The sequence below is a fragment of the Martes martes genome (genome assembly GCF_963455335.1).
Source record: "Martes martes genome assembly, chromosome: 12".
Classification (NCBI taxonomy): domain Eukaryota; kingdom Metazoa; phylum Chordata; class Mammalia; order Carnivora; family Mustelidae; genus Martes; species Martes martes.
In genome coordinates this window covers 5,558,032-5,582,390 of record NC_137900.1, presented here as the reverse complement: position 1 = coordinate 5,582,390, position 24,359 = coordinate 5,558,032, and the positions used below count along the sequence as shown (strand labels likewise).

Genomic DNA, 24,359 nt, shown 5'->3' with positions numbered 1-24,359 from the left:
TTGTACAAACACTTCATAAAAGAAGATGCACGAATGACCAATAAACATATGAAAAGAGGCTCAACATCATTAGTCATGAGGAAATGCAAATTAAAACCACAGTAAGATAGCACAACACTCTCACTAGAATAGCTAAAATTAAAAAGACTATGTGAAGATATATGTAAGTCAGGATTCAGATACTAGTCTTTTTTACTTTATAGCTAAATATATTCAAAGGCCAGATTTGTAAAAACATAAACATTAAAAATTTGAAAGATTGATAATACAAAGTGTTGGTGAAAAGATGGAGAAACTGGGTATCACTTAGGAAAACCACTTGACAATTTTTATGAAGTTAAATATACACTTATATGCCACTGCATTGCCACTCCTACATATTTATGCAAGGGAAAAACATGCTCACAGTGAAAATTGTACATGAATGTTCATAGCAGCTTTGTTCCTAATACAATAGAATGCTATGCAAAAATCAAAAGGAACAAATAACTGATTGATGCAACAACACTGGTGTATCTCAGAAACCTGAGCGAAATGAGTGAAATGAGCCAGAATGAGTGAAATGAGCCAGATATAAGAATATATATTGGAGGGCTCCATTTATAGTAAATTTTAGGAAGGGAAAGACCTCCATGGTGATAGCAGTAATCTGGGCCTGGACTGACTTGCAAATGGGCAAGCTACTACTAATCATTTAGAGTTTCCTTTTAAGATGAAACAATTTACTACCATCCTTGCCCTAATAGAGTTAAAAACCACTTTCTGAACCACTGTCAGGGGCTTTATCATTCGAGCCCACCCAACAAAACAGAAGCCACATCAGGTATTTTAACAGTAAATTTAATATAGAGTGTTAGACTTGTATTAGAGGACTGAAAAGGAAAAAGTCAAATAGTAAGGTAATGCGGATTAAAAACAAAACCCCACAACTTTAGGAAGCAGCCACCATGCCTGCACAAAGGAAAGAATTAGAGATAATCAAAACCCAGAAGCTTGGAGGAAGGGCCCCATGTAGATGAGACCCAGATCTCTACCTGCCTGGCTGGTTCTAGTACTGTGGGAGCTTGAGGAAGCGCCCCCCAGAGATGGGACTCAGACCTTTGAGGAAGGGGCACCAGACAGCTGGGATTGGTATCTCTGAGGGAAGGTATGAAGCTGGTTGTGGAAGTCGAGGATAAAACAAAAAAGGCTATCACTACCAGTGGGCAGAAATGCTTACTTGGTGATGCTGACAGAAACAGCAAGAGGGGAAGGGGTCCTCTCTTGTGCCCCAATGGCAGATTCTCACAGGAAACTGACTAGTAAAGGAAAAGTGTGGTTTACAGAATCCAAGTCTGAGCATCACAAAGCATAATAAAGAACAACAGGAAATTCAGGGCTGAGAGCCGATAGGTTGCTGACCAACACAGAAGTCAAAACAAAATAGAGACCAAATGAATGAACTCCAAACAAAAACACATGGATAATTTCTGCTTGTGATTTTATTGACATCAGGAGTATTGAACAAGATGCTGGGATTAAATCTTGATCCAGCTCCATCACTAACTAGCAGGTAACAACATAAAGGAGCCTTAATAAGTTGCTTAATATCAAAGTGTCTCAGCTTTCTTTCTTCCTGCTTCAGGATTGTTCTAAGGAGTCTGTAAGAAAAATGTGAGTGTTCTATGCAAATGCACTAAATCATTGTTAGCACAATTATAAACATTAAAAGATAGCTATTAAACCATAAAACTATTATACACCCTAACAAATTATTAAAGTGTGTAGGGAAGTATACAGCTATGCAAATAGCATACTTGGTTAATCTCACGCTTTTCTTCTTTTTTTTTTTAAGAATGGGGAGAGGGGCAGAGGAAGAGGGAGCATCTCAAACAGGCTCCGCGCCCAGCATGGGGCTTAACTGCACAACCCTGAGATCATAACCTGAGCTGGAACCGAGTTGGACACTTAACTGACTGAGCCACCCAAGAGCCCCAATCTCATGCTTTTCTAATTTGGACTTCTGATGTGTGTATATCAGTAAGCTAATAAACTATTTTTATTTTTAAACTATAAGGACAAACCTATAATTCAGAGTGGGCTCAAGTGCATCCCTGCATTTTAGCCTAAGCATGGGCAATTCTCAATGGTGCATTTCCATCCAACATCAGCAGACTTATTCCACCACTAAACCATGATGCAATCTCTCATTTTGTATCTAAATGGGTGGCTCCCATATTTAGAAAGACAACTGAATGTAGACTCCCCAGGAACTGGTAAAAAAGTTCAGACATACTTATTAATGCATTTTAAGTGTATACAATATAGATACATGTGAAAAAGAACCTTTGTCCTAAGAAATAACAGCGCCAAATAGAAATAAAAACTTAACTGTAAAGAACATTACAGGACATATTTGAGAAAGAAACTAGAGAAAGATTTAAAATAATGCTTACCTCTTAATTAATGGTGGAAAGTAAGGATTCCACTCTGAATTCTTTGGAATAAGTTTTTTTCTAATATGCACCATTAAAAATATTTCACATGTGGACATAAAGTGGAAAAATACACCATGAACTTAGTGTTATAACATCACATCGAGTCGAAATATGCAAGCACAGAAATAGGATTTCAACAGTATTCCACAGGACTATTACCAGTGGTTCTCGACCTTAACCCAACGTCAGGATGAGCTGGAGGGCCTGTAACAACACAGATTGCTAAGCCCCACAGGGGCAGTTTCTGATTCAGGAGGGCTGGGCTGGGATTTGAGAACTATGCAGTTCCCAGGTGCTGCTCACACTACATTCTCTTCTGACCAAGCCAAAACAGAGTGTCATATTATAGCAGTCCCTTCACAGCAGAGTATCATGGAAAGACGTTCACTGAGATTGTGAGATTGTGAGAAGATTACTGACCAGTTACTATAAAATGCAAGGAATTAAAAGAGAACCTATGATTATAGTGTAAAAGCACCTAGTAGGAGTGGTAGCTGGTTAATTATTTTGAAGATGGTGGGACAGACTGGCATACTGGAGTGAGCCTCACTGGGGTGAACCTCAGAGTCATGGGGCATCAGTCCCATGGAAGACAGAACATACCATAATCCACTTAAATGCAGCCTGAGAAAGTTTCAAGCACAACGACAAGCATCAGCAGGTAATTCTTAGATGTCTACATGGATCATGCCACCTCCAGTAACATTTTCTTCAAATATAAATATATAGGAAAAATTGGGGTTACCAAAGAAAATACTAAGTTCCTATTACTACCATAAAGTATTGCTAAATACCTGCAAATACTTTTAGATGGTGTTCACAGCAAAGAACCTACAAGGACAATTATCAAAAATAAAGTAAAATAAATATATTAAGCTTTTATTAAGTTAGTATAACTCCCAGGATGGTTAGTATATCTCATTCACAAATCATGGTACTTGTTTATGTAAGTTTTTGTATTCAGTGTATGGAAAGCATGCAACACTGAGTTCTTCTATTGTACATCCTTTAAGACAACACTTTTCTGAAAATCCTCTGCGTTTTCTTTGGGGATGATTCCCCCAAAATACATTGCTTAAGGTTTTAATTTTGTTTGTGTTTTTCTTCTGAAATTCTGAAATTTCATGAATATAGTGATTGTTATCTTGTAATGAGGAAAATTCTCTTGTCTTATCAGGTGGCAAGTTGGCCCTTGTAAGTCTATACTCAGGCAGCGACGACATCTCCAAACTGTTTATCGCTTCTTCCTCAGAGGCAGAAGTAGAGACTGTTGAGAGACAAGAAAAAAAATCCTACTTTATTAAAATCTTCCTTTAGATGAAAATTTCATCATAATACTAGAATACTAAAGTCCACTGATTATTTTTTAAAGATTTATTTGAGAGAGAGAGAGAAAGAGCAAGCACACTGCATGGGGAGGGGCAGAGGAAGAGGGAGAGAATCTGAAGCAGACTCTGTGCTGAGCATGGAACCTGATGCCAGGCTTGATCTCACAACCCTGAGATGACTGGAGCAGAAACCAAGAGGTGGATGCTCAACTGACTGAGCCATCCAGCGGCCCCTAAAGTCTGCTAATTATTAAAAACAAGTAATTGCATTTTAAATAATAAAATGGGTTTCAAAAGAAATATATATTTTTTTATTTTAATTTTCAAATTTTTAAAAAAGATTTTATTTATTTATTTGTCAGAGAAAGAGAGAGAGCACAAGCAGGGGAGCGGCAGTCAGAGGTAGAGGAAGAAGCAGGCTTCCTGCTGAGCAAGGAGTCTGATGTGGAAGTGATCCTAGGATCCTGGGATCATGACCTGAGCCAAAGACAGATGCTAAACCAACTGAGCCACCCACGCATCCCAGCAATATATATATATTTTTAACTAAAAGAGTTGTAAGTAGTGTTTTCCCATAAAAAAAGCTTAGAAATCTTTGCACATTTTTTATGGAAAGGCATTTTTTTATTGAGATACCATTCACGTGTCATAAAATTCAGTATTTAAAACATACATTTCAGGGGCACCTGGGTGGCTCAGCGGGTTAAGCCTCTGCCTTCGGCTCAGGTCATGATCTCAGGGTCCTGGGATCGAGCCCCGCATCGGGCTCTCTGCTCAGCGGGGAGCCTTCTTCCTCTCTCTCTCTAATTGCCTCTCTGCCTACTTGTGATCTATCTCTCTCTGTCCAATAAATAAATAAAATTTAAAAAAAAAAAAACATACATTTCAGTGTTTTTTAGTATATTCACAAGGTTATGCAATCATCACCACTATCTAATTCCAGAATATTTGTATCACCCCCCAGAGAAGCCTCATACCCATGAACAGTCATTCCTGTTTCCTTCTTCCTCTAGCCCTGGGCAACCACTGATCTATTTTTCATTTCTAAAGATTTGCCTATTTGGGAAATGAAATCATACCACACACATGTGGCCATTTATGTATGATTTCTTTCACTTATCCATGTTGTAGCATATATCAGCATTTTATTCCTTTTATGACTGAATAATTTTTCATTGTATGGATATAACCCATTTTGTTAATCCATTTATCATCTGATGAACATTTGGGTTGTTTCCACATTTTGGCTATTATGAATAGTGCTGCTATGAATATTCACATACAAGTTTTTGTGTGAACATATGTCTGCAATTTTCTTGAGTATTTATCTCATAGTAGAACTGCTGGATCTTTAAGTAAACCACCAAGCTTTTCCACAATGACTACATCATTTTACAGTCCCACCACTGATACATTAGGATTTGAGTTGCTCCACACCCTCATCAACACTTGTATTTTCTATTTTTGATTATGGCCGTCCTAGTGGATGGGAGGTGATATCCCACTGTGGGTTTGATTTGCAAATTACCTACTGACAAATGATGTTGAGCATCTTCTCGTGTGCTTATTGTATATCCTCTTTGTATAAATGTCTATTCACATCCTTTGCCCACTTTTACTCGGGCTACAGTAATCCTCCCTTATCTGCAGTTTCTCTTTTTCTGGTCTCAGTTACAATGCAGTGAACTCTGGTCTGGAAGCAGATGACCTCCCTTCTGACAGAGCATCCAAAGGTCAGTAGTAGCCTAATGCTACATCAGAATGCCTAGTTATTAATCTCACAGTACGTACATAATCTCACAGTACATAGGCCTTTTATTGCTTCATATCACCAAAAGAAGGGTGAGGACAGATAACATATTTTGAGAGACGGAGACCACATTCACATAACTCTTATTACAGTATATTGTTATAGTTGTTATATTTTATTATTAATAATATCTTACTGTACCTTATTTATAAATTAAACTTTATTATAGGTATGCATGTATAGGAAAAACAGCATATGTAAGGTCTGGTACTATACCAGGTTTCAGGTATCCACCAGGGGTCTTGGCGTATATCCCTTGCAGATAAGGGAGGACAACTGTATTTGTCTTTTCATGCATATTTTATAACCATTTTTCTCATTGTTGAAATATGAAGAGATGACGAAGTGGTGATATGCTCAATAAACTGACTGCTATTATACTGCTCTTAACTCATTCAGAATTACTGGAAAGAAATTAAAATAAATTCAGAAGGTAATTACTTGGAGGCTTTTTGGATTTCCATTGTTGCCCTTGCCTGTCTACTGTCCCTTCCAGGAAGATAAATTTGCCTAGAACCACGCTGTAGAGCCAGACCTTAGACAGCCTTGTTCTGAACCACAGGACTCTACCCTACAGCCACTGTTAACAGACTACAGGTTGTTAGTACCGGACCCCAAAGTAATCAATCTACCATGGTGGCCAACAATCCATGCCATTTGAAAACAAGAGTTAGCCCAATTAGTGTCCTCTCTCTGAAGTTAGAACTAAGAAGTAGTGAGAAACAAAACTGAAAGGGTACCATGAAACTTGTCATGACAGGCCAAAGTCATAAAGAAATACTGGAGGAGAAGAGAAAAAGAGAGAGAGAGAGAGAGGAAAGTTGGTTTTTAAAGTTGGTGTAATTCCTCAGGTTTTCCAGAGACTTTCCAAGTCCGCTCCTAGATCTTGTTTCTATGATAACTATCTCCCCCACCACTTTTTCTCAGAGTTATTTAGGTGAATCCCTGTACCTTGTAGTCCTTTTAGAACACTATTCATTCATTTTCTATTTAAAATGCTTAAGCTGAATTGCGGAACACTAAAACTTTGGGAGAGATATTAAAGATATTGAATACTAAGTCATCCAAGGCAGATAAATGTGATGAATTAAAGAAATGTCGTAATTACAGAGTACATTGAGGGAAAAAGGAAATTAGGTTGTCCAGGCAAAATTGAAGAAAGAACGTCCTGGTGGGGATGTACTGGGGATGTACCATGTTCTGTTACTCAAAGGGTAAAAAAAGACAATAAGAAGGAAACTTTCTCATGAATGAAAGCAGCTAAAGACCAGTTAATGACAACTAATACGTCTAAGTGGGGAGATAATTTAAAGAGAAACAAGCTCTACTCACCAGAAAACAGAAAAGGTTAAACATGAGTATTTAGATCTATGAATTTGAAAAAGAACAACAGAAGGGACCCAAAGTAGTAAGAAGGAAAGAAATCAGTGAAATACAGAACCAAAACACTATAAATGTTTAGAAACCCAAACTTGGTTCTTTAAAAGGATTAATAAAATAGATACAACCCTAATCAGACTAATTAAGAAAGAAGAGATGAAAATGAACAACAGAAGAGCAACAACAGAACAGATATAACCGAGTATTTAAAATAAATGAATGTTATGAAAGTTACATACTTAAAAATCAAAATGAAATGGATTAATCCATAGAAAAATACAAGATGCCATAATTGGCACAGAAAATTTAAAAAGACTAACATAGATGATTTTAAAGGTAGGTTCTACGTGCTTTTCAGGAACAGTATGTTCTAATCATTTACAAGTTGTTCCAAGAAAAGAGGAAAAGAGAAAAAGCTGCTTAGCATATTTTATGAATCTAGTATATTCTTTATCCCAAAACTAGGTAAGAACAATGTGATTAAAAAAAAAAAGAAAAACCCTTGTGAGCCCATTTACTTATGTTTGTTTGGAAGTCCTAAAAAAATATTAGTTAACTGAATCCACAAACATATTTTACAAATATATTAAAGCATTTATTCCAAAAAATGCAAGGATAGGTCAAGATCCCCAAATCTATCAATGCAATTTACCACATGATTAGATTCCCATACTCACTCTCAATTGGTTTTGCTTTCTACTTTGTAAGAAAATGAAAGCTATCATCAGAGAACTTGCGTTTGGTCCCTTCACCATTTTTTTTTTTTTTTACCTCATCTTTTAACATCTGTACCCATACATGCTGCCTTCCTAACTACTTACATAGGTGAACTATTCACTCTAAAGCCAGTTCCTCCATTTAGGGACCAGATCTCATCTCCTCTTGCCTACTCCAAGATATCACTCCAACAGTGCTCCTCTATACCCTTCATCATCAACTCTTCACTCCTATATGCAAAAAAAAAAGTTATTTCTCCCACTTTAAAAAAGCCAAAATCACTTCTCTTGGCCCTGCTTACCTTGCCAGTTATCATCCTGCTTGTTTTCTCCCTCTGTAGCAAAACTCCTTCATAGTTTTCTATTACTGTTTAATCCCTCTTCTCTCATTCCACCTTAAGCCTTCTCTAATTGGGCATTTATTCCATCACTGCACCAAAACTTCTCTTTTCAAGGTCACGGATGATCTCTATATTACTAAATTCAACAGCCCATGCTCATCTTATCTGACTCAACAAAAATATTCCTTCTTGATACACTTATTTAATTTCATTTCCAGGACACCACATTCTACCCACCTATACGTTCCTCTTTTATCTTCTTTGCAAATACTTCCTCTAACTGTTAAATGTTGATGTTTCCCAGGGCTCAGCCCTTGGCACTCCTCTCTTTGTACACTTCTCTTGGTGATCTCATCCAGTCTTATGGCTCTGAGAATCACCTATACACCTGTGACTCCTAAGTCCCTATCTTCAAGTGACATTATTTCCATAATCCAGATGTACATTTATATCCTACTTCCTACTCATTGTCTCCACTTCAGTTTCTCAAACTCAACATGTTCAAAACTCCATCTGTACTTGTCAAACTCCACACTGCCCCAAACTGAGCTGCCAATATTGCCTTCAGACCTCTCCCACCTGAGGCCTTTCCTTCCTCAGTTGATAGAAACCTTAGCCTTCCAGATGTCTGAAGCAAAAACTTGGGGATCACATTTAAAAAAAAAATTGGAATCATTCTTGAGTTCTTTTTTCTCATATTTCACATAAAATCTGCCCAAATAGATCTGGAATAAAACAATGTCCTCTACCTCCACTGCTCCCATCTCATCTAGCTGCTATCACCTCTAATACCACACGCCCAGAGGAAGACTCTGCTTCTGCTCTTGCCTCCCTATAGCTTGTCCTCATTGCAGCAGCCAGAGTGATCCCTTTAAAATGTCAATTAATGTCACTCCCCTGCTCCAAAGTCTGTAATGATTTCACCACTCAGAGTAAAGCCAAAATCCTTACAATGGTCTAAACATTTTACTAGGCCTGCCTGTTACCTCTCTCTCTGCTCCAGCCACACTAGCCTCCTTGCCGTTCCCTGTGTAAAAAGGGCCGAAATGTATTTGCTCTGCTCATTCCTTTGCCTCAACACTCTTTCCCCAGATATCTTTGGCTGATTCCTTTATCTCCTCCATTCTCAAACTTCACCTTTTCAATGAGGCCTACCTTGACTACACTATTTAATCCTATATCCCACCCTCCAGCCCCCTGAACTCTTGATCTCCCTTATCCTGTTTCATTCCTTTTTTATAACCCGTATTACCTTCAAACATTTATTATGTTCACTTCCTATGAGGCCAGCCATCTTTGCTTTGTTCACTGATAAATCCCAAGGGTTTATAACAGTGGCTGGAACTTAGCAGGTACCCAATAACTATTTGGTGACTTAATCAATAAAAGAGACATATGTAAAAAGATACCTCCCAAAAGCCTTTAATAAAGTTCAGCCCTACTTATAATGATTAAAAAAATAGTAAGCTCCCTTATCATGGTAAAAGTTACGTAGCAAAACCTACAAATTTTATACCTAATGGAGAAATTTAAATGTATTCCCCTTTAAAATTGGGAACATGACAAGATATCCCACTACCACTACTACTTAATAGCACTAGAGGACCTGGCTAATGCTATAAGAAAGAAGAAGACTGGTGAGAGCTTAGAAAGGGAGTAACAAAGCTATCATTTGCAAAGGATAGAAAAATCCACAGAACAAACTGTTAAACCATTAAGATAATTTGGCATGATTACTGGATAAAGATCAACCTGTAAAAATCAAATTCATTTCTCTAACCAAAATCACTAACAAAAATATAATTAGCAAGTATTTACAACAACAAAAATAAAGTATTAAACATTAACTTAATAAAAAATGTAGAAAGTCTCCACTAAGAAAACTGTAAATTCTAATAATATGAAAACATTCCATGCTCCATGATTTTAGCTTGCAATTACTTTATATTAAAAAGATAGAAATCCTCTTCAAATTAATCTATATAATCCATGCATCTCCATTAAAATTGCAGATGGATTTTTATTTTATTTTTTCATTATACTGTGCTCACCACAAGTGTAGCTACCATCTGTCACCATACGATGCTATTACAATACCATTGATTCTATTCCCTATGCTCTTTTAGTCCCATGACTTAGTCATTACATAACTGGAAGCCTGAATCTCCTACTCCTCTTCACCGATTTTGGTCATCCCCTCCACCTTCCTTTTCTCTGGCGACCACCAGTGATCTCTGCATTTGTAGGTCTGATTTCACTTTTTGTTTGTTTATTCATTTGTTTGGTTTTTTAGATTCTACATACAAGTGGAATAATTTGGTATTTATCTTCCTCAATATGACTTATTTCACTCAGCATTATACTCTGCAGGTCTATCCATGTTATCACAAATGGCAAGATGGCATCCTTTTTATGGTTGCATAATATTCCTCTGTGTGTGTGTGTGTGTGTGTGTGTGTGTGTGTGTGTGTACCACCTCTTCTTTATCCATTCATCTATCAGTGGACACGAGTTGCTTCCATTTCTTGGCTATTATAGATAATGCTGCAATAAACACAGGGGTACATCTATCTTTTTGAATTATTTTTTTGTTTTCTTTGGGTAAATACCCAGAAGTAGAAATACTGGATCATATAATATTCCTATTTTTAATTTTTTGAGGAGCCTCCATACTGTTTTTCATAGTGGCTGCACCAATTTACATTCCTACCTACAGTGCACAAGAGTTCCTTTTTCTCCATATCCTCACCATTACTTATTTCTTGTGTTTTTCATTTTAGCTATTCGGATAGGTGTGAGGGGATATCATATTGTGTGTGTCCTTTTTAAATTAAATTAAAATTTTTTTTCAGTGATCCAAAATTCATTGTTTATGTACCACAACCAGTGCTCCATGCAATACGTGCCATCCTTAATACCCACCACTGGGCTCACCCAAACCCCCACCTCTCTCCCCTCTGAAACCTTCAGTTTGTTTCTCAGAGTCCACAGTCTCTAATGCTTCATCTCCACCTCCAATTTCCCCCAACTTACTTCTCCTCTTCCATCTCCCAATGTCTTCCATGTTATTCCACCACAAGTAAGTGAAACCATATGATAATTGACTCTCTCTATTTGACTTATTTCACTCAGCATAATCTCTTCCAGTCCCATCCATGTTGATATAAAAGTTGGGTATTCATCCTTTCTGATGGAGGCATAATACTCCATTGTATATATGGACCATATCTTCTTTATCCATTCGTCCGCTAAAGGGCATCTTGGTTCTTTCCACGGTTTGGCGACTGTGGCCATTGCTGTTAAGAACATTGGGGTACAGATGGCCCTTCTTTTCACCACATCTGTATCTTTGGGGTAAATATCCAGTAGAGCAATTGCAGGGTCATAGGGTGGCTCTATTTTTAATTTTTTGAGGAATCTCCACACTGTTTTCCAAAGTGGCTGCACCAACTTGCATTCCCACCAACAGTGTAAGTGTTCCCCTTTCTCCACATCATCTCCAACACTTGTTGTTTACTTTTTTGTTGATTTTGACCATTCTAACTGGTGTAAGGTGGTATCTCAATGTGGTTTTGATTTGAATCTCCCTGTTGGCTAATGATGATGAATATTTTTTCAGACATATTGTGGTTTTGATCTGCATTTCCCTGATGATTAGTGATATTGAGCATATTCTAATGTGTCTGTAGCCATCTGTATATCTTCTTTGGGAAAATATCTATTCAGGTCCTCTGGTCATTTTTAAGTTGGATTGTTTGTTTGTTTGTTTGGTGTTGTGTTGTGTAAGTTCTTTATATATTTTGAATATTACCCCCTTATTAGATATGTTATTTGCAAACATCTTCTCCCACTCAGTAGGTTGCCTTTTTGTTTCGTTGATGGTTTCCTTTGCTGTGGAAAAGCCTTTTATTTTAGTGAAGTCCCAATAGTTTATTTTTCCTTTTGTTTCTCTTCCCTTAGGAAACATATTTAGAAAAATGTTTCTATCACTGATATCAAGGAAATTACTGCCTGTGTTCTCTTCTGGGAGTTTTAAGGTTTGAGGTCTCACATTTAGGTCTTTAATCCATCTTGAATTTATTTCTGTCTATGGAGTAAGAAAGTGGTCTAGTTTCATTCTTTTGCATGTAGCTGTTCAGTTTTCTCAGTACAATTTACTTAGAGACTATCTTTTCCCCATAGCATATTCTTGCCTCCTTTTTCACAGATTAACCATATAAGTGTGGGTTTATTTCTGGGTTTTCTAATCTGTCCTATTGATGTATGTGTCTATTTTTGTGCCAATATCACACTGTTTTGATTACTATACTTTTGTAGTAATCTTGAAATCTGAAATTGTAATACCTCCTACTTTATTCTTCTTTCTTAAGGTTGCTTTGGCTATTTAGGCTTTTATTTTTGTGTGCGTGGTTCCATAAAAATTTTAGTATTATTTGTTCTAGTTGAGTGAAAATTGCTGTTGGCATTTTGATAGGAATTGCATTGAATCTGTAGGTTGCTTTGTGTAGTACAGACATTTTAACAATATTAACTTTTCCAATCCATGAGCATGGCATATCTTTCCATTTGTGTCATCATCAATTTTTTTGTTGTTGTTGTTTCTTTGTTTTGTTTTTTTAAAGATTTTATTTATTTATTTGACAGAGAGAGTGAGAGAGCAAAGGCAGGGGGAGCGGGAGAGGGGGAAGCAGGCTCTCTGTTGAGCTGGGAGCCCAACATGGGGCTTGAGTTCTAGGATTGAGCCCTGCAAAGGGCTCACTGCACAGAGTCTGCTTCTCCCTCTCCCTTTGCCCCTCCCCCCACTCAGGCTTCCTTTCTCTCAAATAAATAAAATCTTTTTAAAAAGATTGGTGATATGCCCTCCTAAAAATTATATCTTAGAGGGTCATAACATTAAAAACAATATAGTAATTGTACAAGGTCAAACAAAAGACCAATTAAATAGAATGGGAAGCTCAGACAAACAATAAACAATATGGGAAAAAATATCATTTAGTAGATGGTGTTTAGAAAACTAGCTCCTTTTGTAGAGAAAAATAAGACTTGTGGAAAAAATTGAGATAGTAATCCTAGCCAGAACAGACCAAAGTGGTCTCCAGAAGAATTAAGAACCTAATGTGAAAAGTAAATCTATAAAGTTAACAGAGGGAAGAAAAGGACCTTTAAAATAAAATTTCAGAAGTGTGAACAATAAGGCAAAATGCTTATTGCCTAATTATATAAAATTAAGGCTTTCTGTCAAACAATATCAATAGAGGGGGGAGGAGTCAAGATGGCGGAGAAGTAGGCTGAGACGACATCGGGTAGCAGGAGATCAGCTAGATAGCTTATCTAACCATTGTGAACACCTACAAATCCAACGGGAAATCGAAGAGAAGAAGAGCAACAATTCTAGAAACAGAAAATCGATCACTTTCTGAAAGGTAGGACCTGCGGAGAAGTGAATCCAAAGCGATGGGAAGATAGACCCCGGGGAGAGGGGCTGGCTCCCGGCAAGCGGCGGAGCAACGGAGCACAAAATCGGGACTTTTAAAAAGTCGGCTCCACTGGGAGACATCGATCCAGGGGCTAAACTGGGGGGAAACCCAGGTGGGGTCAGCATAACCCCAGGCCCCGCAGGTCACAGAAGGACCGGGGGTGTCTGAGGGCCGCGGAGCTCGCAGGTATTGGAGTGGGGAAGCCGGCTACAGCGACAGAGCCGAGGACTGAGCTCTCAGCCCAGGGTTACCTTGTGCTGGTTGCAGGCTGGGTGGGTTCGGAGCACGGCCAGAGGCCACGGAGAAGGAAGCAACCGGGTGCTTTTCTCCAGGTTCCAGCAATTGACTGCTTTCCTCAAGGCGCGACCGCAGGCCAGGGAGGCGGGGCGGTTGGGCGCTTTTCTCTGAGGGCGCACTGAGGAGCGTGACCCCAAGCGTAACCCCAAGCTCTCGGCTCCTCTGGGCCGAGAGATTGGGAGGCCGCCATCTTCATTCCCGTCTTACGGAACTCTACGGAAAGTGCTCAGGGAACAAAAAGCTCCCAAAAGCAAACCCGAGCGGATTACTTAGCCCAGCCCCTGGCAAGGGTGGTGCAATTCTGCCTGTGACACTTGAGAATCACTACAACAGGCCCCTCCCCCAGAAGATCAACAAAAAACCCATCCAAAACCAACTTCAGTCATCAAGAACAGTGGAATTCCACAGCAGGAGAAAGCAAATCTTATCTGGACAAAATGACAAGGTGGAAAAACTCACCTAAAAAAAAAGAACAAGAGGCTGTACCAAAGGCTGGAGACCTAATCAATACGGACATTGGTAAAATGACAGATCTAGAGTTCAGAATGACAATTCTCAAGGTTCTAGCCGGGCTTGAAAAAGGCATAGAAGATATTAGAGAAACCCTCTCCAGAGAGATAAAAGCCCTTTCTTGAGAAATAAAAGAACTAAAATCTAACCAAGTTGAAATCAAAAAAGCTATTAATGAGGTGCAATCAAAAATGGAAGCTCTCACTGCTAGGATAAATGAGGCAGAAGAAAGAATTAGTGACATAGAAGACCAAATGACAGAGAATAAAGAAGCTGAGCAAAAGAGAGACAAACAAATACTGGACCACGAGGAGAGAATTCGAGAGATAAGCGACACCATAAGACGACACAACATTAGAATAATTGGGATTCCAGAAGAAGAAGAAAGAGAGAGGGGAGCAGAAGGTATATTGGAGACAATTATTGGAGAGAATTTCCCTAATATGGCAAAGGGAACAAACATCAAAATCCAGGAGATGCTAAGAACGCCCCTCAAAATCAATAAAAATAGGTCCACACCTCGTCACCTGATAGTAAAATTTACAAGTCTTAGCGACAAAGAGAAAATCCTGAGAGCAGCCCGGGAAAAGAAGTCTGTAACATACAAGGGTAAAAACATTAGATTGGCAGCGGACCTATCCTCAGAGACCTGGCAGGCCAGAAAGAACTGGCATGATATATTCAGAGCACTAAACGAGAAAAACATGCAGCCAAGAATACTATATCCGGCTAGGCTATCATTGAAAATAGAAGGAGAGATAAAGAGCTTCCAGGACAAACAAAAGCTGAAAGAATTTGCAAACACCAAACCAGCTCTACAGGAAATATTGAAAGGGGTCCTCTAAGCAAAGAGAGACCCTAAAAGTAGTAGATCAGAAAGAAACAGAGACAATATACAGTAACAGTCACCTTACAGGTAATACAATGGCAATAAATTCATATCTCTCAATAGTTACCCTGAATGTGAATGGGCTAAATGCCCCAATCAAAAGACACAGGGTATCAGAATGGATAAAAAAACAAAACCCATCAATATGCTGCCTACAAAAAACTCATTTTAGACCCGAAGACACCTCCAGATTTAAAGTGAGGGGGTGGAAAACAATGTACCATGCTAATGGACATCAGAAGAAAGCTGGGGTGGCAATCCTTATATCAGATCAATTAGATTTTAAGCCAAAGACTATACTAAGAGATGAGGAAGGACACTATATCATACTCAAAGGGTCTGTCCAACAAGAAGACCTAACAATCTTAAATATCTATGCCCCTAACATGGGAGCAGGGAACTATATAAACCAATTAATAACAAAATCAAAGAAATACATTGACAGTAATACAATAATAGCAGGGGACTTTAACACTCCCCTCACTGAAATGGACAGATCATCTAAGCAAAAGATCAACAAAGAAATAAAGGCCTTAAATGACACACTGGACCAGGTGGACATCACAGATATCTTCAGAACATTCCATCCCAAAGCAACAGAATATACATTCTTCTCTAGTGCACATGAAACATTCTCCAGAATAGACCACATCCTGGGTCATAAATCAGGTCTCAATCGGTACCAAAAGATTGAGATCATTCCCTGCATATTTTCAGACCACAATGCTCTGAAGTTAGAACTCAATCACAAGAGGAAATTTGGAAAGAGCGCAAATACATGGAGACTAAACAGCATCCTTCTAAAAAATGAATGGGTCAACCAGGAAATTAAAGAAGAATTGAAAAAATTCATGGAAACAAATGATAATGAAAACACAACGGTTCAAAATCTGTGGGACACAACAAAGGCAGTCCTGAGAGGAAAATATATAGCGGTGCAAGCCTTTCTCAAGAAACAAGAAAGGTCTCAAATACACAACCTAACCCTACACCTAAAGGAGCTGGAGAGAGAACAACAAAGAAAGCCTAAACCCAGCAGGAGAAGAGAAATCATAAAGATCAGAACAGAAATCAATGAAATAGAAACTAAAAAACAATAGAACAAATCAACAAAACTAGGAGCTGGTTCTTTGAAAGAATTAATAAGATTGACAAACCCCTGGCCAGACTTATCAAAAAGAAAAGAGAAAGGACGCAAATAAATAAAATCATGAATGAAAGAGGAGAGATCACAACCAACACCAAAGAAATACAAGCAATTATAAGAATATACTACGAGCAACTCTACGCCAACAAATTTGACAATCTGGAAGAAATGGATACATTTCTAGAGACATAAAAACTACCACAACTGAACCAGGAAGAAATAGAAAACCTGAACAGACCCATAACCAATAAGGAGATTGAAACAGTCATCAAAAATCTCCAAACAAACAAAAGCCCAGGACCAGACGGCTTCCCAGGGGAATTCTACCAAACATTTAAAGAAGAATTAATTCCTATTCTCCTGAAACTGTTCCAAAAAATAGAAATGGAAGGAAAACTTCCAAACTCATTCTATGAGGCCAGCATCACCTCGATCCCAAAACCAGACAAGGATCCCACCAAAAAAGAGAATTACAGACCCATATCCTTGATGAACACAGATGCGAAAATCCTCACCAAAATACTGGCCAATAGGATCCAACAGTACATTAAAAGGATTATTCACCACGACCAAGTGGGATTTATTCCAGGGCTGCAAGGTTGGTTCAACATCCGCAAATCCATCAATGTGATACAATACATTAATGAAAGAAAGAGTAAGAACCATATGATACTCTCAATAGATGCTGAAAAAGCATTTGACAAAGTGCAGCATCCCTTCCTGATTAAAACTCTTCAAAGTGTAGGGATAGAAGGCACATACCTCAATATTATCAAAGCCATCTATGAAAAACCCACCGCAAATATCATTCTCAATGGAGAAAAACTGAAAGCTTTTCCGCTAAGGTCAGGAACACGGCAGGGATGTCCGTTATCACCACTGCTGTTCAACATAGTACTAGAAGTCCTAGCCTCAGCAATCAGACAACAAAAAGAAATCAAAGGCATCCAAATTGGCAAAGAAGAAGTCAAACTCTCACTCTTTGCAGATGATACGATACTATATGTGGAAAACCCAAAAGGCTCCACTCCAAAACTGCTAGAACTTATACAGGAATTCAGTAAAGTGTCAAGATATAAAGTCAATGCACAGAAATCAGTCGCATTTCTCTACACTAACAACAAGACAGAAGAAAGAGAAATTGAGGAGTCAGTCCCATTTACAATTGCACCCAAAACCATAAGATACCTAGGAATAAATCTAACCAAAGAGGCAAAGAATCTGTACACAGAAAACTATAAAGTACTCATGAAAGAAATTGAGGAAGACGCAAAGAAATGAAAAAATATTCCATGCTCATGGATTGGAAGAACAAATATTGTGAAAATGTCTATTCTACCTAAAGCAATCTACACATTTAATGCAATCCCTATCAAAATCCCATCCATTTTTTTTAAAGAAATAGAACAAATAATCCTAAAATTTATATGGAACCAGAAAAGACCTCGAATAGCCAAAGGAATATTGAAAAAGAAAGCCAAAGTCGGTGGCATCACAATTCCAGACTTCAAGCTCTATTACAAAGCTGTGTCATCATCAAGACAGTATGGTACTGGCACAAAAACAGACATATAGACCAATGGAACAGAATAGAGAGCCCAGAAATAGACCCTCAACTCTATGGTCAACTAATCTTCGACAAAGCAGGAAAGAATATCCAATGGAAAAAAGACAGCCTCTTCAACAAATGGTGCTGGGAAAATTGGACAGCCACATGCAGAAAAATGAAATTGGACTATTTCCTTACACCACACACGAAAATAGACTCAAAATGGATGGAGGGCCTCAATGTGCGAAAGGAATCTATCAAAATCCTTGAGGAGAATGCAGGCAGCAACCTCTTTGACCTCAACCGCAGCAACTTCTTCCTAGGAACATCGCCAAAGGCAACCGAAGCAAGGGCAAAAATAAACTATTGAGATTTCATCAAGATCAAAAGGTTTTGCACAGCAAAGGAAACAGTTAACAAAACCAAAAGACAACTGACAGAATGGGAGAAGATATTTGCAAATGACATATCAAATAAAGGGCTAGTATCCAAAATCTATAAAGAGCTTAGCAAACTCAATACTCAAAGAACAAATAATCCACTCAAGAAATAGGCAGAGGTGCTCGCTTCGGCAGCACATATACTAAAGAAATAGGCAGAGGACATGAACAGAACAGAGGCCATTCTGCACAGAAGACATCCAGATGGCCAACAGACACATGAAAAAATGCTCCACATCACTCGGCATCAGGGAAATACAAATCAAAACCACAATGAGATACCACCTCACACCAGTCAGAATGGCTAAAATTAACAAGTCAAGAAATGACAGATGCTGGCGAGGATGCGGAGAGAGGGGAACCCTCCTACACTGCTGGTGGGAATGCAAGCTGGTGCAACCACTCTGGAAAACAGTGTGGAGGTTCCTCAAAACCTGAAAATAGAGCTACCCTATGACCCAGCAATTGCACTACTGGGTATATATCCTAAAGATACAAACATGGTGCTCCGAAGGGGCACGTGCACCCGAATGTTTATAGCAGCAATGTCCACAATAGCCAAACTGTGGAAAGAGCCTAGATGTCCATCAACAGATGAATGGATAAAGAAGATGTGGTATATATACACAATGGAATACTATGCAGCCATCAAAAGACATGAAATCTTGCCATTTGCGAAGATGTGGATGGAACTAGAGGGTATCGTGCTTAGCGAAATAAGTCAATCAGAGAAAGACAACTATCATATGATCTCTTTGATATGAGGAAGTGGAGATGCAAGGCAGGGTGGGGGTTGGGGGGAGGTAGGAAAAGAAAAAATGAAAAGATGGGATTGGGACGGAGACAAACCATAAAAGACTCAATCTCAAAAAACAGACTGAGGGTTGCTGGGGGAGGGGGGACGGGAGAGGGTGGTGGGGAAATGGACATTGGGGAGGGTATGTGCTATGATGAGTGCTGTGAAATGTGTAAACCTGGCAATTCACAGACCTGTACCCCTGGGGATAAAAATACATTATATGTTTATTAAAATAAAAAAATTAAAAAAATAAAATAAAGTAACTTAAAAAAAACAATACCAATAGATGACATAATAGGAGAATATATTGCAATATCTAAAGCCAACAACTATTGTTTTTTTTTTTTTTTTGACAGAGAGAGAGAGAGAGAGATAGATCACAAGTAGGCAGAGAGACAGGCAGAGAGAGAGGGAGAAGGAGGTTCCCTGCTGAGCAGAGAGCCCAACGTGGGGCTCAATCCCAGGACCCTGGGATCATGACCTGAGCCGAAGGCAGAGGCTTTAACCCACTGAGCCACCCAGGCGCCCCATAAACATAAAACTTTAAGAAAAAAAAGTGCAAAAGGCTAATTTATATATGAAGATGTGCTCACATCCAGAGTAAGTTAAAAGAAAAATAAGATGCCATTTCATTCTATCACACTGACAAAAGTTACTAATCATATAATGCTAATTGTTGGCACGGATATGAGAATACAGGAATCCACGTGTACTCACAACCTGACACATCTCAAGCAAAGCATACATATGTTTCATTACATAGCAGTTTTACCCCTGGATATAGATCTCTGAGAAATGTCCACACAGGTCCTTACTGGAGCACACACAATGATTTTCACTGTGGCGTTAGTGGCAGGGAGTTGGAGGCTATGCAAGTTAGGTGTTCACTGCTGAGAGGGTAAGTAAAATGTGGGGACTGTATATGAATATTGTGGAGCAGTTTGAAGCAATGTCCACAAAGCAACCATAAGAGATCCATCTTAACTGCCATTTACATATATTTTAGGGGCACCTTGGTGGCCCAGTCAGTTGGGTATCCAACTCCTGACTTCTGCTCAGGTCATGATCTCAGGGTCATCAGATTAAGTGGCGCATCAGGCTCCGCACTCAGTGGGGAGTCTTCTCCAGATTCTCTCTCCCTTTTCCTCTGCCCCTCCTCCCACTCACGTGGGCTCTATTGCTCTCTCTCTTGCTCGCTCTCTAAAAAAGAAATCTGAAAAAAATGTATATGTATGTATGTATATATTATGTATATTTTAAAAATAAATGAGCAGGAAGCAATGCACAACTTGCAAAAAACATATACACATAAAAACACAAACTAAACACTTTGGAATGATTACGTATGGGAGGAGGAGAACAGGAGTGGAGAAAGGAGATATATGGAGACTGATCATCTTTTTTCTTTTTTAAAAAGATTTTGTTTGAGAGAGAAAGAGAGCGAGCGAGCATGCACAAGTGGTTGGGAGAGGCAGAGGGAAAGGGAAAAGCAGACTCCCCCTTGGGCAGGCATCCCAGTGCAGGACTCAATGAGGGCCTCAATCCCAGGACCTTGAGAAAATGACCTAAGCCAACGGCAGATGCTTCACAGCTGATTATCCAGGGACCTCAAGACTAATCATCTTCTAACACACTGTGCAATGTACTTATGCTTACTGGTTATCTTCACTATTATGTATGCTTCACAACAGCAGGAGTCTTCACAGCTACCTGAGTAAAACTCTTCACTCTTATATCCCAAGTACCAAGAAAAATGCCCAGCATGTGATAGGCATTCAAATTTTGCTGAATTGATATATAAAGAAGGGGGACTTGCTTAACCCATTTGTGATAAGATATCTAAAAAACAAGAATAGATGTATAGGGGAATATGACTGATCCAACTGGAATAGGGGTTATGGATTATAAAGCATTAATGATTTCACCTGGCTCTAAGAGCTAGGAAGCACCATACTCAGCTAGAATTTAGCAATATGGTGGGGTAGGTCTTGGAGACATGGCCTCTACCCTCAAGGATCCAGTATCAAGAAGCACACAATTTCAACTTCAAGTTATGTATGAGTAGTTCTGAAAAAAAGCATTTTTAAATATCGTCACACTAAATTTTCTTTACCTGTGTCAGACTCAAATAGATCATCAAGATTAAAATTGTTGGTAATTGATTTGATCGAACATAGAAATGCATCCTGCTAGAACAACCCAGTAAAAGTTAACTTTTCAGTCACATTCAAATGAAAAAGAAATGGCATAATTATATATTCTATACTGAGAACACATACCTCTTCTCTATAACTTCTCATTATTCATTGGAAATTAACAGGATATATTGAATGTCCTCTTTCCTTATAGGTCAATAATCTTTTTACAAATTGAATTTTTTAAAGATTTTATTTGAGAGAGAAAGAGTATAGGCAGGGGGAAGGGCAGAGGGACAGGGAAAAGCAGACTCCCCTCTGAAGCAGGGCTCAATCCCAGGACCCAGAGATCACTACATGAGCCAAAGACAGACACTTAACTGACTGAGCCACCCAGGCACCCCGAAATTTTAAAAAAATTATCACAAATACATATTAATAACTTAAATCCATTTTTCATTCTTCCACACATTGTAAAACAACTATGGCTTTATGGCCCCACGACATTTCCACTATAGAAAATTGTCCTTAACATAGTAGCTATAGTAACATGTTTCATTGGTATGCCAATTTTAAGATGCTGTAAGCTACATTTTTATTTCCTACAAATCTTGTTTCACTGCAGTTTCCTCTTCATTGAATTAATGACATTTCTCCAGGGAAGTGTGAATAACACCTGAAACAAAGGGGTCATTACTCAGCTCTGAGTTTCAGTATATGTGCTACTGAAACAAGCACAGCTCTGAGTTTTAAAGTTGACTCAAAAAAAAAATTAATAGTCTCCAGAGCAGGCTTTGTTGAGAAGAGAGATTCCAAGCTCTTTTTAAATAACAGACTCAAGCTTGGATGTCTGAATGTAAAATTTTGATATGGTAGAGGTATTGACAGCAGCATCAGCTATGTCTGGGAGCTTGCCAATATGTAGATGCTCAGGGCCCCACCCACTAAATAAGAACCTGTACATTAACAATATTCCCCAGGTGAATCACGTGCACATTAAAGTGGGAGAATCACTGAATTAATGTACTAGTGGAAAACTGGGGAGAGTCACTTCTTCCATTATAAGAGCAAAACAAAGTGTGTTTATATGTAGGTAGGTTTTATGGTAGAAAATGATCAAGAATCAGTCTGATGGTTTCTATTTTTTGTCTTTCAAAGTTTTCATCCCTTTAGCATCAATAGGAAGAATGGAATAAGTCTCATTCATTCATTCATTCATTCATTTAATAAGTTAAAATGAGTGCCCATAATGTGGGAGGCAATTTTAGTCTGTTTCAGTCATCTAAACCTGGGTGTTTTTTGGCATGTTTTTGGCACCCCTTTCCTTAATTTCAAAAATCTTGCCTTTTGCAAAATATGTCCAAATAAAATTAAATTAATTGAATGACTTTAAATGCAATAATTTCAATGACACTATGCTAGGGACAGCCTGTAAATAAAGTGCATTTTAAAATGACAAACGAGGGGCACCTGGGTGGCTCATTGGGTTAAAGCCTCTTACCTTCTGCTCAGGTCATGATCCCAGGGTCCTGGGATGGAGCCCTGCATCAGATTCACTGCTCAGCAGGGAGCCTGCTTCCCGCCCCCCTGCCTGCCTCTCTGCCTACCTGTGATCGCTGTCTGTCAAATAAATAAATAAAATCTTTTTAAAAATAAATAAAATGAAAAACCATATTGGTACTAAAATGTAAATACATAATTAGAAGATAACAGTGAATTTGAAATAGGAATATTCTTCCTAAAGACTACTTAAAGGCATTAAGTATACATTTAATATATATTATGCACATACCATGTGCTAGGTCCTCTGCTAGGCATTTCACATAAAAACATGCATGAAATAATCTCTAGAAAATGATCTGATATACAGGACTGGCCTTAAGGGAGAGGGCTGGTGCACAGACCCAGTGCTAGGGAGGACCTTGCATTTTATTTAATGCTCTACTGTCATAGTCTTGAAATTCCCAAAATTTTATCTTGTAAAGGTGAAGTGTTAAGAACATGAAATCTGATGACAGAATGGACGGTGTGTGAGCAGAGGAGAAACACACCCAAAAAAGGGGAGGGGGCTTTATATTTTAGTACCTTCATTGGCCCTTTCCTGCTTTTGAAAAGGGGTCCTGCATTTTATTCTGCACTGGGCTGGCCCACTTATGTGGCTGGTCCTGATGATGGTCAACTAGGTCTATGTGTAGATATTGTGGTAGACGGAGAATGGAGTCAGTACCTATGAAAGGGTCAGTGACGACTTCAGAGGAGAAATGAAACCTCAGAGGCTCTGAAGGACAAAGTGGGTTTGGTCAGGTGACAAGTGTACTCCAGAAAGGGAAAGCCAAGGAAGAAGCAGCATTCTTATATAAACGTATAGATTTATATGTGTACACTTATTTCCTTTAAGTTAAAAAAAAAAATCTTCCTTGAGGTTTTGCATACCTGCGATATATTGGCTTATAAAAATTTTCATTTATCTGTGTCTTCGGCACAAATTCCATTGCCCGGGGAAGCTCACCACCTGGCAGAGCACACTTGGGGAAAGGAAAGTACAAGGATGCGCAAACATGTCCTCGGTTTCTAATTTTACCTGGGTTCGTGCCTCTCGCCCAAGCCGGGAAGGTGGTTTGGGAGCTTTCTGACCGGTCGGGGATGAAGGTTTCAATCTCGTTGTCCTGGGGAAACAGGGGTGGCGGGGGGGGTTCCTCCTCGAAGTAGCTCCAGTTGACATTGCCGCAGAGTTTTATTATTTCCTTCAGGAGGTGCCTGCCGCACAGCCTCCTAGCTCTGCTGATTTCGCTCAGCTCCCAGGAGAACCGGACTAACAGGAGCCCCAGCCACAGCAGACACACGCAGAGGAGCCGCGGCATCCCGGGACCCCCGCCGCCAGGTCGGCCGCGCGGTCTAACCGCCGCGGACCCCGCTCCTCCCCGCACCCGTGTTAGTGCCCACGCCCGCCCGCTCCGAGCCGCGCACGCGCGCCGGAAGGCCTGGCGAGCGCGTGCGGACCTCGCGAGAACGCCGAGGCGCGAGGCAGGAGGCGCGAGGTGCGAGATGGCGGCCAGCCGGCTTC

General features: G+C 39.2%; 1 protein-coding gene across 1 annotated transcript; it reads right to left on the bottom strand.

Annotated features, from left to right (window-relative positions):
* Window positions 1-3,406: 3,406 nt before the first annotated feature.
* Window positions 3,407-24,156, bottom strand: INSL6 (insulin like 6; the record flags this gene model as incomplete). The annotated part of the gene is made up of 2 exons (XM_080819570.1): window positions 3,407-3,744; window positions 23,877-24,156. The coding sequence occupies 2 exons, from the start codon at window positions 24,154-24,156 to the stop codon at window positions 3,407-3,409; spliced, it is 618 nt and encodes a 205-aa protein (XP_080675696.1).
* Between the last annotated feature and the right edge of the window lie 203 nt (window positions 24,157-24,359).